Raw genomic sequence first — 19,031 nt, 5'->3', positions numbered from 1 at the left:
AAAGGGATGGCTGGAGGATTTTGCACCTCTCAAGCGTTACGATAAGTGAAGCACATTCTTGGCACATACAAGTGCTCACAAGGGCTGCATTAATGAGGTGTGCAAAACTCGGGTGGACATAGGTTGCATTGTCATGGATTGGAAAGCTCACACAGCCTATATTTCCCCCAGGTAATGTCTGGAACGTGAACCTTTTTTAAGCTGTGTTCACCCTGATGGTACCTAATAACTGAAAAAAAACTCCTCAAGATACCTAATATGAACCAAGAGGAGACTAAGGGCAAATCATTCATCCAAACGGTGATACTTTGGCCTCCAACCCTTTCTTCAATCTCAAAATTTCAGGCCCTCACATGATATCTTGCAGCAAATTAATGGCTGATAACAAGAAAGGAATGAATCTGATACATCTGACTTGTAGGAATGAAGTAAGTGACGCTTGTAATTCTTCCAGACATTTTTCATTGCCAGTTTTTGGAATACACTCACACCAAAACAGAATTTGCTCTTGGAAATCATTAAATCACATCCTCATGGGATTTACGCAGATGGAATAAACTTAGGAGTAATCAGAAGTATATTTAGCAGTAACCAAATAAACCAGTTAAAAAATAACAACAACAACAAAACACACACAAAAAAGCCATTACCAAGCATGCATGATGCATGTGATTTTATCCTAAGGTAGATATATGTAGTGCCCAAAAGTTGAATCCAAAAGGAGAAGGCGTATAAAGGGATAAGGAAAAAAATATCCTAAAAGGAGAAGTCAAATTTGAGACTTGACATGAGAAATGCTTGCTATAGAAAATCAGCTGGTTTTAATTCTCATTCCTAAGATGGAAAGACTCTATGGGCATGTTGTTTCCCTTGCTGATTATATGTGTTTATAAGAAAAACCTCATCTGGACACAGAATGAGTAACGATGCTTCCCTCCTCCTCCCCCGAACATATAATTGAAGAACATATAAACACGGGAACAAAGGGACATAAACAAAAGGAACAAAGCAAATAATAAAGAAACATATTTAGTTATTTAGAATTACAGATCTTATCTACATCAGACCATGAACTGGATCAGAGTTACAGACTGGCTGTCCTGTTCTTTATATGGGTGAGGTGCCAGAAACTTGGACTGCACAAACAAATAGTAACCCACTCAGGGTAAGAAGCTTCCTTTTTTGATAGTGAGCAATCAATCCAAACCTGCCCAACAGAAGCCATAGTCTCTTTTGTTATTTATTTACATAAGATACATCCATAAAAGTTTTAAGCCCTTTCCTGAGGCTGCTGAATTCCTGGACTTCACAGCTGAGGTTTGAAGCATTTGTTATTAGTTTTAATATTGTGGCTATTTCTGCTAAGCAGATACAAATCTCAGTAAAAAAATGTACACGCTTTGCCTTTTCTTTGCTACTGACTTGACCCACATTCTTTCATCTTGAACAGATCCCTCTGGCTGAGAAAGTCTCTATATTCCTTCTATGTACTTATTTTGTTCACAGTAAACACCTTTCATGAAAAAAATAAATGTCTTTGGGAATATTTAACCATCGTGGCTGTGCCAGTGTAAAGAAGGTGAGCTAATTTTCTATTTCTTGGTCAGGCTCTCACTGTGTTTCTTTCAGGTATGCTTTTCCCAAGTTGTCAAGCTAGTGAAATACACTGGTATGCAGCCTGCATCACCCTCAGCAGTGATGCACTCCTCTCCAATCTCACGACCAGCTAATCTTTTAACAAGCTGTCAGCCATCTGCCAGGTGTTGCCCTACAAAATTCTGTAGGCATTCACATGTCTGTTGCAGCACAGCCTCTCTACCTATCTGCCACACAAAGGACTAGCCTTATTAATAAGCCTGTATCAAGCAAGAAGAAAAATGGATGTTATCAAATTCAGTGGGGGTTATTATTGGGCAGCTCCATGCCATCCTGCTGTCAAGACTGACTTTCTCTTTCTTCTTTAATTGTTCTGCTGTTTATCTGTGACAGGCTTACTGGGGGGGTACCACCATGTGCATCTGCCCAAAGGTACAGCCAGCAAAAGGCTTGTGTTCTCCTCTCTCTAGCCATACAGCTGATGTATGACAGCCCCAGGAGGCTAAAATCTTCACTGCTGTGAACTGAAGTAGGTCTGGAGGGATTAAAAAGCCTAAACTAATTACAACACCTGAGGTCCTAGCACTAAATCCCCCTTCAGAGACCCCAGAAAGACCTCGCATAATGGAACGAATATAGCAATTCAGAACCTCAGAACACTCACTTGGTCAGTAACAATGTATTTTACATCCTTAAACAGCACTGTCCTATTCTTCTCCTAAGTAGATTGAAAAGAACGGCCCAAACAAGGAGCTACCTTAATTTGTCAGTGAGATGAACCATTTCCTAGCTATCCAGACGATCTTGCAATTTGCTAATAGTGTTGCACCATAACAATGTACTTTTTTTTTACTACTGCTGTCATAAAATGAAATCTGTAAACAATGCGATTATTCATTTCTACATACGGTGATAAAAACACAGCATGTTTCACCACCTTTTGATTTATGTCTGTTGCACACAAACACACTGATCTAAGCCCACTGTCAAAAACAATCCTAGAACGTTGTTTCTCTTGCTGTACTCTTTCCCTTCTCATTACCCTGCATCATGGGAAAGCATCAATTAAATCCATCTCAACACTATTTGGAGATCAGCTTCACCCCCAGGGTCTTACTGCTACCGTACTGGGGTTCTCAAAACAGAGGAGAATGCTTATTCATTTTAAACTTCTGCTTTCAGTCTTATTTTCTTTTTAAGCTTGAAAGAGAAACGATTGCTGATCGTTTCGTAAGTGCTCGTTACTGCAAACTTTGCTTCAAATTTCATCCACAGAGCTCTTTCCTTAAAACCTCAGTAACGAGGCGACATAGGCAGCAATCACACATCAGATCAACTTACTCAACTATCTGTTCAGCTCTGAGCTGATGACAGGGCCAGCCACTGTTAGGAGAGCAACATACTTCCAGATTTTTCCTTGAGGGCAGGATAGCAAAATCTGTGCTTGAATTAGCAGCATTTGGTAAGAATTCTGCACAATAGCACTGGATTCTGAGAGAACACTGTGTCCTTCCCACTCATGGCATTCAAATCCAACACAATCCTCAGCAAAGGGAACACATCCTGTAGAAGTATAGCACATCTCTCCTCTCGTGTACAAGCCTGACTGTGTAGTGAATAGTGAATCTCAAAAATAATCAGGTAAAAATTATTTCTAGAATACCCCTGCCAGCTCACGAGGAAGCTATCACAGTGCAGTGCCCCTGAATTAGTGTTCTTTATGACAGCTTTGGTCTTAACATGATAGGAAGTCTGCCTGAGTGAAGAATAAGAGCTAGTCAGCAGACAAGGCTGCCTTATGTAATTCCGTGCCCATTCTCCAGGGCTGTTCCTCAGCCTGAGTGCAGAGGCAGTGACAGCTACAGCTGATGGTGCCGCCCCCTCAGCATGCAGATGCTTCTGCCAGGGACTCATCCTGCATCTCCTGCAGGTCTTGCAAAGGAACCCACCCCAAAGGCACAGCAAATAACTTGTCATTAATGCAGCTGAAGACACAGGGCCTCTCCCTTTCCACTGGGGAAGGGACAGAGGCAAAGTAAGGACCCAGATGAGATGTATAAAGGCCTGAGTGATGCATGCTGGAAGGGAAGGGACAGTGCCTGGCCTGTTGGGGCTGTGCACCAGCAGCACAGCCTTGCCTTGCATAGGCTGGCTCACTAACAGTCTCTGCCACTAGCAGTAGAAATGCTCCCAAAGTTGAGGTGAGCACTGAGCCCCTTCTGGCTCCGGAAAGCTTAATTTCACATCCACAGATACAGAATCTTTCCTACCTCCTTGATCAGATGCAGAAGCCACCATTATGCTGCATTTGAACCTGCATTAGCCAAATGGTGATTCTGGTAAGCAAGTGTTCTAGGAGATCACATCTCTCTCACTCTAGAGCTGATTTGTTTGCAGCTGCCAACCTCTTCCTCTTGTGAAAAACATTTGAACAAAATGGAGGAAGAATTTGAAAGAAGCACTCTCAAATGCAGTCACGGGCAGTCATAAATCCTGTTTCATATTTGCAGTGCAAGAAAGCTGGGAACCAAACACAAGAGCTCACCTACAAAGAGGGATTTGTACTGAGGTGCAACGTATTTCACACTATGGGAAAACCTCTGTCAGACAGAAGGGAGCTGTGTTCTGCCCTTCACATGCTCATATGACTCCCATTAGTAACACTGCTTGCCACAGGCGTGCACGGAGGAGAAAAAAAAATCAGAGTCTTTCTTTCCAAAGGTTCACATGATGGCTGCAGCCACACATCACCTCTGGGAACACAGACGTGCTCACCCGGCCCGAAGCCCTGAGGGACCGTGCTGATTGGCACCTCACCAACACCAGGGCAGCCAAGGCCCCGCGGGAGCCCTTCCGCACCGCTTTGATCAGCTGCGCCGCACGCCTGGTGATATCACCCAGGGAATCCCCGCTAATAAGCCAGTGGAGCAATTCTCTACCGTCCGTGGTGACTGGCTGCCTGGATGCATCAAAAGCAGCCAGGGCTTGTGGCTTTTCTTTACACATGCTCAAGGTTTGTAACTAGGCAGAAAGGCAAAATACATCAAGTCATGTACTTTGTGAAGACAGGACCAGAGAACTTAACTTCTCAGTGCTCCTTTTTAGATTAATAAACTACAGTTATACATTTTCCCCTCTTACTTTGACTATTACAATACAACGCTTGCGTCTTCCCATTTCTTCCCTGTCAAAGTCTCTCTCTCACTGCAAAAGCACAAATGAGCACAATTCCTGCTTGTAGAAGGGCAAGAAACGCTCAGTAAGAGAGAAGGGCTCTGATCCCAGACATACTGGACTCCTTCAGTTCCCCTCCATTTCAAATGAAATGGAAGCTCACGACACTCATACAGTGCACGACAGATTTCATTCTCTAACCTAAGTCAGTGAAAAAGACAAGTAAGCATACACTCTGAAGATGACTGCTAATGAACTGCATTAAAGTATTTAAACCACAAGCAATTTCACATTGCCCTTTGGACCTGTGATCACAACTTTTTCACAGCACACATCCAAAAGATATTGTTTGTAAGAGTTATGAAGGTACAAAGTACTAGGTAGGCAGCCATTTTTTTTCCCCAGCTGTTCTTTACACATCTGAATCTTTACTTCCAAATAACAACTGAAGTAAAAGAATAGAGAGAAAGAAGAAAGTTCCTTCCTGACTGTGAAATATTCAGCTTCTTTGAAAAAAGGACTATTACTTAAAGCTCCAGCTTAGCAGTCAAGCAACCAGCCATCAAGAAATAAGCTAACCCAAAGCACACAGGAACTTACAGTACCAAGTAGTACATGAACGTAACTTCAAGAATAAAACAATGTATTTTCTTTCTCAAAGGGACAAGTGGAACTAGTAAATATTTAGAATTTCACTTCCAATTTCTCCAAAGTTTGAGTTCCATATTCAGGACAAAATTGCTTTCCTGTTGTTTTTGGCAAGGGAACTTCAGCACATAAAGATATATCCAGCCCACTGAGGTTTCCTTCTCTCTTTTAAGTCATCTGAACAGCCATGAAACAAACCCTACCTTCCCAGTTGTTGTCATCACACAACGTTGTCAAATCCAGCCGAGGCACTTCTGACACAAAGCTGTTTTCCTGATCATCAGCATCTTGATTTCTTTGCAGCTTGTTTTCAGGAATGCTTGGGTGTTCTTGAATCTTCATACTTGAAGGCTGCTATATTCCCACAGAAATGAGGAAAAAAAGAAAAGAAAAATATTTCAAGATGAAGAGGAGGGGAAAAAATCCCTGCAGTCACAGCAGCAGTAAGCTCACACTTTTAAATAAAAAGGTCAAAATAAAAAGAACCTGACGTTTCCAGTTCCAAATTCAAAGCCCTTTGCAGTGACCCCTACGTACCAATCACTCACATTGATAAAAACATCTGTCTATTTGCCTTCCTTGAATTTTCCCTTCTTCAGAAAGCCACAGCAAATTCCCGAGGCTGCCTGCCCTGACAACCGCATGCAGCTGAAAAAGCCTCTGCTGATTGATTGGGGTGAAAAGGGAGGGAGGACTGCAGGGAGGAAGGGAGAGGGAAGAGGAGGCTGCAAAGAGTTCCTACAGGAGCAACTCCTTGGAACGGCAACAAAAATGCTGCTGCAAGGCTGAGGCAATACGTGGTCTCCTAAAAAGCAGGCACTGGAGCTCCTGTGGTAGCAGCTGCAGACAGCAAGGAGTGCAGGCTACGTACACAAATGCTCTCATGCAGGCTGTGCTGGCTCAGATCAATTAGTGCCAGCTAAGCTGTGCAGGCTGCACATTCCCCGATTTCCTGTGGTTGTTTTCTAGCTGGGCGTGGGGAGAGCAGAACTATTTATGGAGGAGCTCTGGGTATTAAAGCAGTGTTGCGCAAATCCAAACGGCAGTGGGGTTTGGCATCTCAGCTGGAAAGCAGCGCGGACTCTGGGAATGAGCCAAAAAATTCACACAAGCATCCAATGACTTGAGAAAAAACAACAACGACAACAAAAAACAAACGGTAGAATGCTGTCAAGTAAATGATTCATAATTTAATGCTACCTAGAGGTAACTGCTGTTTGTCTCACCGTTACTCATCCTGACACACCACACGGCATGTGCTTTTGTGGAAAAATCTCAGCCATCCACATAGGCCAGGTACACTGTGCGTGCACTGGAACGGGGCTTCGTGACACAGACAGTTTGACCACAATAAAATAAATGAGCTACAGCTTGGCTTGCAGAGGGCCGTGGGGAACAGGAAGAGTAAAGCATGTGCATAAACATGTAGTGGGACACGTCTAAACTCGGCAGACACAGAGCCATGCGAATGGATAGCATTACACTTGAACGTAAAGTGTTTGGTCTCAGTAAGGACAGCCGAGGTGTTACCCTCCCGTATACAGTCTTAGCAGGTAAGCAACACACAGACTTTTCCCCCACAGGTATTTTGATAATCTATTTTCAATCTGCTTGAGCTAATTTGTTTAGAAAATGTGTTTAAAGAAAGTAACTTCTACATTTGGACTTCTTTTTCTTGTAAACCCTGAAGCATGGCCAAACTGCACCAAATCAATATTCTTAGCGGATGTCAGTAAGGCACATGTCAGTTTTTTTTCCCATATCCATTAAGCCGGTATGCTGTTTTCTTTTTTTCCTCTGAGCTGAGAAAAAACACGTAATCTTCACGCAGAGAGGGGGAAAAAAAACCTGCCCAATTCACACATTGCATGAAGAATGTTTTTATCTGGATTCGGTCCCATCTACCTGGATGATGAACATCCTAGTATTAGTAAACGCTGTTCTGCGTTGTATTTGTATAAGGTTTGTATTTCCTTTTCATTTCAATAAATCACCTTTTTAAAACATTATAACAAAAGGAAACACCAAATGACAGCTTGCCAAGGCACTAATAACTTGTACAGATTGACGCTAAATCTGATTACCAATGTGGTTATTGTGAAAGCTGTTCATGGAAAAATGCTAATTCACCACTCAACAACTTTTAAGCTGCTTCTAGGTTGGGAGGACTTAAATATTTCTTTAAGGTCCAGTGAAATCTTATTTCCTTTTCCTGCCAGAATCTAAATAGTCAGTGTACATTATAAACAGAAAGACTGGCCAGTGGCCAGAAACAGGCAGTATTTTGCACTTGCTAGAGAACAAACTGTACCAGTTTATAAACTGCATTTAAATTGCCAGCACAGTTCTTTAAGGTCGAAAGAAATCAAGAGATAAGCTTCAAATTGATGCTATTCAGAACAGCATGTAACAAGTGTGAAGAGCCTACCTACATTTTAACTGTTTCAAAGGGAGAAACCTCAAAACATTATATCATTACCACCACTGCTATTAATTACAGAACTAAATATCTTTCTACAAAGATTGTACAATCTCCTGACTTATCGCGACCCTGAAAAGATGTTAGTAGCAGATAAAAGGACGCTCTTCCAGATGCATAAACATTTCCACTACAGATATATTAGGAAGGTTATATGCACGTCTTCCTTCTAAAGTCACTTCAGTTGTCGGAAATGCTTTAAATCAGGCCTGTGCTGTGCCTGCAGCCAGTGACTGTCCTTTCTGTGCTCACTTGCTCAGTGATGTAGCCTCTAATACAATGAATAAATCATTAGGTGCTCCAAAGAACAATGCTGGTATAAACCCAGGAGACACAAGAAGGAAGATGTTAAACCTTCTTTGAATTAAAACTCACAAATTGGTAGGTAATTCAGGATCCTCATTGCTTACTTTCCTATTTGATTTCCTGATGCCACCAGTTCCCAACCTCCAGGACAAAAATCAAGGCAGAACTACCTTGCTTTAGGAAAAGATATGCCACCGTTTCTCATAGATCAAAGGGGCAGCAACTTTATACTCTCAGCAGCAGTTGGCAGCCATGCTGCATTGCACATATTACATAAATGACTACAAAAAATGTTAAACTAGGCACTTGACTATGCTTTTTTGAAACTGCTTCTGCAGCCATGCTTTGCTGTTACCAATAACTACAGATGTAACTAACTTGGGGATAATTCTGCTGCTTTCATTATCTCTGCTCCAAAGGAGATTCAACATAAAGAGTAGCTCCAGCAGCTAGAAATAAATGGAAACAGATCTTTGAATTCAGATCAGGAGGAAGTTGTGTTCTGTTCAGTTGCATGCGGATTTAAACAAATTTTATACAAAAGATATACTTCCCCAACATCTGATCATCCATTGCAACCACCAGCAAGAACTATACTTAAGAATCTCCTGATAATATAATTAAATGCAAGAATTCAGTCACTCTTGCACCTTAATCCTGAGTCATGCCATTTCTCCCCTACACTTGTTACAGTGCTGGGTCAGTCTTGAAAACTAAGTACTTTGCTACATTAACAAAGACAAGAATAACCTACCCTCAAGTATTTTCTGAAAATAAGTGCTATTTAACTCTCCACAATGTGTACTTTTGTCTGTAGAAGAGCTTGGTAATGAAAGTGGATTCTGTGGCCAGGTGGAAAACTTCTGCAGTTCTCTTCTTGCTTTGCCATCAGACAAAGTACAAGTTTTTCTGGTTCCCAGACTAAGTACACTACCTGAATGCCATCAACAATTAATAAGTTGACAAACATTTTTGTGTTATTACATTTTAAGTACAGGCAACATTGTAGTAAACAGTGTTTCAGAGGGTCTCATGCTGCATGCAGACTTTTACTGAGTATGTCACATTCAGTTCTGTTCAGAACAATTTCTCTTAACAAAACTTTGGTATTAGAAAGCACTTATTTTCATCCTGGAGCCCAGCTACTCCAAGGGCAGATAACGAATGCTATAAAACCACTCAAATCTCATTCAGGACCTATGCTTCAAGGTATTTTTACTGCCTTAGGTCTGCATAAACAATAGCTAGAAGAGATTCCAAATACCTCTCCTAACATCTTGAGATCAAATGAGAAAGAATTAAAGAAGTCCCTTCCTCATTCCGAATATTTGTTACAAAAGGTACAGTTTTAAGCTGCCCTAAGCAAAAGGCTTTTAAGGGACAAGGAATGTAAAACTACTCTGCCAGAATGTAACATTTTCTTGACCTTGTAATTCCTATAATAATGCCATCTCCTATGAGATTTATGGGTTATGAGGGTTATGGCTACATATCCTCCCACAATTAGTACTGAATTTTAAACTCTTCCTAATGAGTTTATTTTTAAGACCACAATTTCATATCTATTTAAACAGATCTCCTCCAGACTAATTTACAAGTTGAATGGAAGCACCCTGTTCTTCACATGCAAGAAGAATTTGGAGGTGTTGCTGAGTTTGTATTCTGGGAAATACAACAGCACAGGAGTCTGAGCTGCCAGGAATTAGCTCTGCCATGTGCAGGAAACCTGGGGATTAATGACTCTCTGGGAGCAAAGCAGAAGATCTGGCTAAGCCTAACCAAAGCAGTGATCAAAGCAAGTGCTGAGCACCCCTTCAGAGGGGCAGCTACTTGATGGCTTGTCAGAACCCAACAACCATCTCTTGTACCTTCCCTGCTAGAAAGAAAGGAAGGAAGGAAGGAAGAAAAAAAGATTACCCCTGCAGCAACGAAAAACCAACCAGTCAAAACAAACAAACAAAACAAAACAACAACAGCTCTAAACAAAACTCGAGAAGGCTAGTTTAAAACTACTCACAGCCCTACATTAACTCCAGCTGGTCAGGGATGCCAGAGCTGTCTACAGCTGTTACAGAGTTCTCCTCTAAAATGGGTGCACAATTGAGGCAGAGGTGCCTCAGGTAACTTTGCCTTCTGTTTTAAATGTTTAGAGGTATATCAGGCAAAGATAAACTGGTGGCTTCAGAGGTGCTCGCCCAAACACAACTTTAGTCTTAATGAAAAGTTAGGATGGAAAACCACCAAGCAGATGCAGGAGGTGAGTGCTGAACAGGAATGGAAAATCAGAAAAAAAGTTGTTGACATAAATGCCAAATTCCCTTTTATTTCCCTCCTGACATTCATTCCAACCACGAGCCCTCAGAGGGAAGCAGGAGTCAATCCAGTTTTGTAGGACATTTGCATTCTCAGATAACAAGCCACACTGGAGAAATTGTAAATAAAAGACCAAAATTATTTTAGATACATCAAAGGACACAAGCTAATCTTGCTACCCTGAGAGATAATCAGTTACACACTCTATTCACAATGACTGCAAAGGAACTCAGTATCACTCAAATCTGTGCTTGACTTCAGCTCATGCTTCTAGTTTTGGCAAGGAGGGATTGAAGGGACTGAAGCAGATGCTTTCAGGCTCATCAAGGGTTGAGAGCCTTTTATATAAGTAAAAAAGGAGAGGGAAGGGAAAGAAAAAGCAAATGCTAACTCCATTTCTCTGGGAGCAACAACATTTCACTGGGAATATAGAACATGCCTAACTACTTGTTTCTACTCAATAAAAAGCCCATTTAGAGTCCACAAAACTGAAATGGGAAAAAAAAAAATTACCAACCTGAGAGTGCCTGAAAAAACCCTCACCGCTTTCACTTTCTTTGCTACAAAACAAAACAAAAACAATCAACATATTACAAAACAAAACCATGCTCGTCTTACAATAAAAACAACCATGACTCCTGGACACCCAAGTTTTCAGATACTTCAGATACTCCACATTTGCTGATGCATTTCAGTAAATGAAGGGATGCTGGCTTACAGCACTTCAAGATGCTAATCTATCTGTTTTGTTTCTTAGGAGCTATTTGTATCTTTAATACAAACAAACACACCTTTCACAACAAGTATATTTGTGGAGAGAAATGTCACACTAGGAGAGCAAAGTGCAGCTGTTATACAGCTGTCACAGGAGAGTGGAGCAAAAAGAAAGGGGCTGACTCCCAAGCAGAAGGCCAGGTGAGACATGCATGATTGCTGTGCAGTCTCCTGTGAGGAGCATGCAGGTTCAGATGCCTACAGCTCAACTTCTTTTCAAGCCTGCACCATCAGCAAATTCTGTATTGTTCCTCATAGGCTGTGAGAAGAGACTTGCTGACATCATACAGTGTGGGGTAGAGCCCACACAGTGTGAGCAGTGCCTCCATACAATTCCACTCTCAAGCTAACATGGTAACAAGTAACACTGTTCTGCAGCATAACTAAATGTAACTCTCATATTCTGTCTCTGAGTACTACAATCACGGGGAAAATAAAGTGTACATATATTTAATCAATTAAAAAGAAAAAAAAGGAAAAAAGAAAATCACCTTTCTTCAGATAAAACTTCCATGTCATCAGGTCCTGCTCTGTCTATAGGCCTGGATGAGCTAAAGCTTTCCATACTCTGCAATACAGTAAATGTTAAAGCAGTGAAATACATGAGAGAAATAGATTCAAACCACAGGCCATTAATCAAATACAGAAATATCCAACAGGACTGCTAGAAACAAGACAGCAATCAGACTACTGCCTGTTGTATATGTACAATAAGAGAACCTACAGTAGAAACAGCTACTCACTGCTTCTTTTGTCTCTTTCATCAGTTGACCTCAAAATGCTGAATGATATCCTACAGTTCCTATTTTACAAACACTAAGCAAGTCAGAAATTCTGGGTTATGCAAAAGTCCTGCCAGAGCAGGTACCAAAATCCAGAGCATCTTCCCAGCAGCATGAATTATGCTCAGCTTAGAAAATATTCCTTCTTAGACAAACCCTTCCGTAGTCTCTTCTCAAGTCATTAGGAGCACACAAACACTGCTGTCTGCACAGAGGTAATGTTAATGAATGCAAGGCAAGAAATCCAACTGATTACAACAACGTGCGCTGAAATTGTCTTGGTAACCATTAGCAATATTAATTCTGATGTCCTCTGAGGGCCTGAGAAAGTACTGCAAAGACAAGCTGGACTCTGATATGTCTTTGATAAATATACAAAGGAATGATGCTGTTGGTTTCACTCTTCCACAAATTTCAACAGTGAAACATGCTGTCGGCATGGATTTCTCTGTCTGCAAGCTCAAAGGTAGTGTTCTGTTCTATTTTGATATTTTAAAGTTGCTGAAGAATGGGGACACAGAACTGTCACTCTGGGAATATGAAATGAATTAAAAGCTGCACAAAAAGACAGCAGAACTCTTCGTGGCTTACTGATGGTGAAATTCACAGGAAAAACCAAACCCATAATCTGAATTGATAGGAATACATATATATTTTTTAATAAGCTGTGTAACAGGCACCATGTTTGTATATAATAATTCTATTTTACTTTCTGCTGACATTGACTCTGTCATAGAGCATCTACCAAAAAAAAAAAAAAAAAAAAAAAAAGAAAGAAAAAGAAAGTAAGCAGAAGTGCAGTGACTGGTGCTGAGTTCTTTCATATTGGAAATATGCTTCAAAACTGCCTCAGTGTTGTAACTAGAGTGCACTCCTGCAAAAAACCTTAAAGAAATAAAACAGTGCACACCACACCAGAGGTACAGATTGAAAACAGAATGTTGCCACTTTGGGCACATGACCAGGAGGTTTTGTACTCTGATATTTGGACTAATCTCCCTTAAAGAAGAGGAAGGAAGTGAGCAGAGAGGAGCATGGCTGTTGGGGCAGCCACAGCACCCCCTCACCCACTGCACCTCCAGCCCTGTAGAGTTAAATGGCTCAGTTATTCTAGCCTTGCTTAATGAGATTCTCCAAATCCTAGTGGAACCTGGCTACTCTGACTCAAGTGCAGTTACAAGCTTTTAATGTTCCTTTGCTTGGAACCAATGGAACTGACCGTTTATCCACTGCTGACTTTTGCTTTTGAGTCAGATTCGTTTAGACAGCTAAGAGAAGAGCTTCCACACACTGTCCTACATATTCTTTTAGGCTTTGTTGCTAGAGATGGGAGATTAAAGAAGGTGAGGAAGAAACAACAACATCTCAATCTTTTTTTCCTGGGAAGGTCCCATTAGAAAAAGCAGGTTATGTCCTGTTATACCTCAAGTAGCTAACCTAACCTATTATTTTAAAGGTAAAGATATAGCCAAAAGAAAGCTAAGCCACCACACAACACATCCTGCTGGCAGTCTCAGATATGTGAGTATTAAATAAGCGCATTCATGAAAGCTTAAAGAGCAGCCTGTGCTTTTATTTCATAAAGAGTAACATCATACTCTCTGCAAGCTGTTTCATAACCATGTTCCTATTTGACAGTCCCGCTGTGACAATTCTGGCAAAGCAAGCAAGGACCATACTGACAGGATAATCATCTTAACCAAAGTGCTCTTTGTGCGAGGTCAGTCTTTTATATGTTGCTTTCAGCCTTTGTCCCTCCAGAATTCAATAACAACCCAAAAAATGAAGGGCAGGGCAAAGTCCAGTGGAGACAGGTAAGGACATTTCACAGCACTGAGGACATCTCCTTCAGGAACTTTTAAAGACTTTAGGAATGTTTTTCAGGTCCTCAGTGTACACTTTGAATGGAAACTTCTGATGGCCTTTCTTTCCCCAAATACGGAATCAAATTGTTATTTACACTGAAGCTGCTGTGCATTGTGTGAGTACATAGTAGAAGCACAGAAAAGAGTATAAGTACTTGATGTACGCCTGCCTTCAAGCCCATAGCTACAATAAAACACACAAAGTAAGAATCACGTTGCTCTTTCATGAAACATCACATACCATAGGTTACTGATACTGACTTAATCTAAGCACTGTCCACAATTATTGGCATCTTGCCTTCTTATTATGACAGAAAAAAGCCAAATCTGCCTCTCCTTAGGATCTCTGCACAGGGTAGAGCATAAGACCATGGCAGTTTTGCAACCTAAACAAAATGATTCACAACACAATATTACATTAAGAAGGAAATCAGAGCAGACTAAAACTTAAAAAGAAATGCTCTGCAGTTCAGAATTCTGATCTTTTCACACAGCTTTCACTGTTATTAGTAGCTGCGTGATCCATGCGTGGTACCAGGCACCAGGATGCAGAGTACATCTACTGTAAGCAGAACCCACACTCAAGCAAAATACAGTTTCTCAATTGCTGACACTATAATCAGCATCCAGTTGGCTGAGAGGGAAGGAGGCCACATCAGTTTTATTCTACAGCACGTAGAATTTGGCAAACTCTCTTCTACTGTGAAGGTCAGACAAGAATATGCTGCATAAATTTCATGGTTTTCCAGATTTTTAGAGCACTATATATGTGCCCACTATACCTTCCCAGTAAAGTCTGGCTAGAAAAATCATCTTTGGGACCCACACACTCCAAAAGTGTTTTGCAGACTGCGAACATGACAGTAACATGTAGACTGTAAAGAAAAGGAATAAAATGCATTTTATCATCTTATCAGAAAGACATTTGGGATCTGTGGTTTCATAACTTAACAGGAACATAAAAATAAACTCAACCTTAAAACATGACCCTGTATCTGAAGTTCCAATCACCTCATAAGAGTTTTGAAAGACTGGGAAAAAGAAATTATATAATTTTTCTTTTTCTATGATACTTTGCTAAATGCAGAAGACATCAGAAAAAAGCCATGCAAAGAGAATATGACTACAGTGGAGTAAGATGATCACAGTGGAAAAATAGATTCTTGATGCAAGAGATTACAAGTGCCGAGATCAGTATTCCCCATAATAAAAAAGAGACACTTATGCATGTATTAAGTAAGCAGCTACCAGAAGGAACCAGATGTGCACTGAAATAAAAACAAAAAAAGACTTCTTCCCACCCTGATACGAGGTGTCAACATAGTGCAGCATGCCAGCTTACCACAGGACTATCCTGGTTGTCATTAAGCTCTGAAAGTTTGGTGCTGGATTTCTGCCGTTTTGGTTTATTCCTTTCATTAAGATATCCAGAGCTGCTGTCTTGTAATTTTTCTACTTCTTGAGTAGTTAGAATACAGTCTTCGAGACTGCTGAAACCAGATGGAATGTTCTCCTTGTTGATGACTTCCCTAAAACAAAAAATGACATTAAGAAAATGTTTAAAATGCTCTCCCGCTACATTTATGGTAGCAATACAGAAATGTATTATGCTGACTGGTGCAGTTCCGACAACATCTTCTACGCCCTATGAAACCAGTATCTCTGGTTCTTCCCACTGCAGCAAACAACATACACTGTGAAATACTAAATCCTACTGAGGAGTGAAAGCCAGGTGTACAGACGTCTGGTGAGAAAGCTGTCAGGGTCAACACTTGATTCATTTCTGACTAAAGCCAACACAGAGAATCCCACTGGCTTCAGATGGAAGCTAGTCTAACTCCTAGTTGTCTGTTGTACTTTTATAGAGAATATGCAACATATTTTCCTTAGAGATGCATGCTTTTAATATAGAAAACTGATTCACAGTTGTGGTGCAGGAAGCTCCTTTGGTCCATGACGCTGTATAATCGTCCCTCTTACTCATTTTCTCAAATGCAAGAACAGGACAGTGGTGCTTTAGTCAAATGCTTGATTCTTATTTGGAAATTACGCAAAATAAAAAAGGGAAAGCATATCTGCAATAGCAACACAGCTGGGAGAGAGGACTTTTCTGCTGTGCTGGAAAGTGATAGGACAACTACCTTGAAGTCCATCATGTCACAAACTAGCTGGGGCTCTCTGCGCTTGCAGGGTTTGTGTACGTTTTTCATGGGCTTGGCATACAGCTTATCTTTCCCTGCACAATTATCCCACTGGGTCCTTCAGCATGCAGACTTTTCTTCACAACCTGTTAGTGGTCTTCTACTTTATGCAATAATGTGAAGGCACATACGTAACAGATAAACTATGGTATGGCAACAGAAGATAAACAATGCATCCCATTCTTCACTAATACTATCCTGCCCAGGCTAAAGACTAGCTACTTACACTTGACATAAAAGCTGGAATGTTTGCTAGCTACTTTATGTGCAGCTGCCTTATAAAGTGCTGTGCAACTCCAAAGCCTGCTTTCACAGACAGAAGCGGAATTTCTCTTGACTTGCAATAGTGTGATAAGAAAATGGCTACTCTGCAGTATCTGGACAGTGCCAGCATGACAAAGTATTCAGAATTAAAACCAAACAACAAAGTTCCTGTGATTTTCTAGACCTCACATCTCTAAGGTTGGCTACTGGAAGAGAGATACAAAGAGATTATAGGATTAAAACTTCTCAGATAGTTCATTTGCCTCTCTGAAAGTTTTTACAACATTCTGAATGGATTTATTACATACATGCAAGCCTGTAGAAATCACAGTCTGCAAAGCCTGCAACTGCATGTATGTATTTTTGTGATGAATGTTCTTCCTAACTGTATTAATTCTGCAGTCCCATCTTGTGACATTACAAATCCTCTTGTGATCCATCACAAGGCATGAAGATGAAGTCACTGGCAACCAAAGGGGTGGGGAGTAGTTTTGAAAGGATTTCTGAATTTTGATAATCCACCCCCAGAAGTGCCAGCACTCAGAACTACAGGAACCAGGGAAAATTATTTGAAACCCAGCCAACATTCAAAACTTCCAATGTGTTAAATTCTTGGCTTGGGCTTTAGGAACTGAACGTGAACAACTGCGTCAAGATAGGCTTGAGTGCTCTAGGCAGCTCTGTAACGCTCTGTAACACAATGTAGAAAAAAACCCTGCAGTACTATATGCTTCCAAACACGTACACTAGCCAGTCTCTGACCTACTTACCTGTGAAGCCTGTCAACAGGGCTACTAAACAAGAAAAACTACTGCATAGCTGCTGCCAGCTACTTAGGTGACTCGCAAGTGCTCATTTCCCAGTCCATCTTCACAGCACATTTTCATTCACTATGGAAATACCTTTTTTATTTTGTAACTATGGACTTCTGTCAGTGTTGCCACATATTGGGAAATAACATAGCTGCAGTATTCACCTGAGGTACTAAAGGTTATGGTTCTGTGCAAAAGTGGTTTGGTAAAGAAAGGTGCAGATCCAACATGATCTGGAGAATTCAGCATCCAAGAAAAACAACAACCTAGATCTATATTTCAGAATCTAATTGAAGTCCTAGCAATCCGATACTACAGTCAAGAATATACAGTCTTCAGAAGAATTAGCACAATGTTTTAAGCTAGGTATATCTGTAAGCACTGATTAGATTATGTGCTTGCAAAATCTCCAGTTACAATTCCTCAAAAATATCTATGTCTTGGACACGCACTTTTTAAAGCTGTGGTAGTTTATATCATGTTTGTACCACCCAATACATGTCACAACTATAGAAGGATAAGAGGAAAACAATTGTATTATTTTTACTCTTTCATAGATATTTTATGAAAATTGCCACTAAATAACATTTAAGGTAACTGTGGATAAAAATTCTTATGTTCTGATTAACCAGAAGGATCATTTCTACTTTCAGATGAACTCCTAGGGCTCTTTAATAGACCTGACCATAAGCTGTGCCTACACACACAGAAGGAGAACTTTGTCCCATTCTGAATTCAGAAAAGCATTTAGAAGCAATGGTTTTTACTGGCTCTAGGGCCAACTGCTTGGGTATTTCCACTGAAACAATAAATACTGAAATGAAACATTTCAAGATACTTTAATTAAGAACATAACTATACTGCTATAGATGGTTTCTTATCATGCTCTAGCCCACTCAATTACCTCTAACAAACTCCATATTTCTCAGCTCTCCCTGATGCAACAAAGCTCTGCACAGGCACTGCAGTCTGTACTTTGAACAGAGGGCAAGGACCAGTGCATTTCTTAAAGGAACTACCAAGCAGTGCCTAGATAGAGGACACAACTAGGGTACACTTAATCAGATATACTTTCCAAAACGAAGAAATCAGGATCGTACATGTCTCTGTTTCTCCGGGCTTCCTCCTGCTCTTTGTGCTGTCGCCTCCTCTGCCTGGCAGACCCATTAGAAGAGGCTGAAGATGTTCCCGATTCAGAGTCCTCTGAACTCTGGCCGCCTGAGCCATGAACATCAAAGAGATGCTGCTCCACGGCTGAGCGGATTGTCTTCTCTAAATACCTGTCAAGCCGAAAAATAAGGTCAATTGAGCTCAAATAGTTTCTGGAGCTCCTGCTCTGCAACAGTACATAAAGGATGAGCATCAGAGGGTTATGTTTTATTGTGATGGCAAGGCAGTATAAAATGCACTAGGGCCCATGACATCTGCAAAGAACTAAGCCAAAATCTTCACATATCTTGATGCTCAGGCCCTTCAGTGAAGCTGAGCTTTTCCAATTTACCTTGCCCTTGAAAATTTGTAGGGTTCTTTGAACCTTCTGTAAAACAGCTGCTTTACTGCAACCATCAACACTGGTGTTTAACTTTTACCATCCACTTTAACATTCCTTGCTCTAACAAGAACTTTTTTGCCACCCAACCACAATGACACTGATAAGTCTATGGTGCAATTAGAGCTCAGTAAGTCAGCAAGTCATCTGCAAGGTGATTCAATGCTGTCTCACAGGGGGATGAAAACATGCTAACAGCACCTCACTGTACACTCCACTCAGTGACTGAATACAGATCTGGCACCGAGCTCATGCTGTTTTTGCATTG

General features: G+C 40.8%; 1 protein-coding gene across 8 annotated transcripts in view; it reads right to left on the bottom strand.

Moving 5' to 3' along the window:
- The window catches only part of FAM13A (family with sequence similarity 13 member A), a 113,400-nt gene that overhangs the window by 17,301 nt on the left and 77,068 nt on the right, over positions 1–19,031 (bottom strand). For 4 of the 8 annotated variants that reach the window (XM_072334062.1, XM_072334064.1, XM_072334069.1 and 1 more), the window contains 5 exons: positions 18,315–18,494; positions 15,280–15,466; positions 11,782–11,858; positions 11,034–11,076; positions 5,622–5,772 (listed from right to left, as the gene is read on the bottom strand). In XM_072334062.1, the coding sequence (XP_072190163.1) occupies positions 5,622–5,772; positions 11,034–11,076; positions 11,782–11,858; positions 15,280–15,466; positions 18,315–18,494 (638 nt within the window). The remainder of the gene's footprint in view (positions 1–5,621; positions 5,773–11,033; positions 11,077–11,781; positions 11,859–15,279; positions 15,467–18,314; positions 18,495–19,031) is intronic. The other 4 variants (XM_072334066.1, XM_072334067.1, XM_072334063.1 and 1 more) reach the window with 3 other exon arrangements.

Source organism: Excalfactoria chinensis, chromosome 4, assembly GCF_039878825.1.
Source record: "Excalfactoria chinensis isolate bCotChi1 chromosome 4, bCotChi1.hap2, whole genome shotgun sequence".
Taxonomy (NCBI): domain Eukaryota; kingdom Metazoa; phylum Chordata; class Aves; order Galliformes; family Phasianidae; genus Excalfactoria; species Excalfactoria chinensis.
The sequence above is the reverse complement of the archived record's forward strand: the minus strand, read 5'-3'. Positions and strand labels throughout refer to the sequence as shown.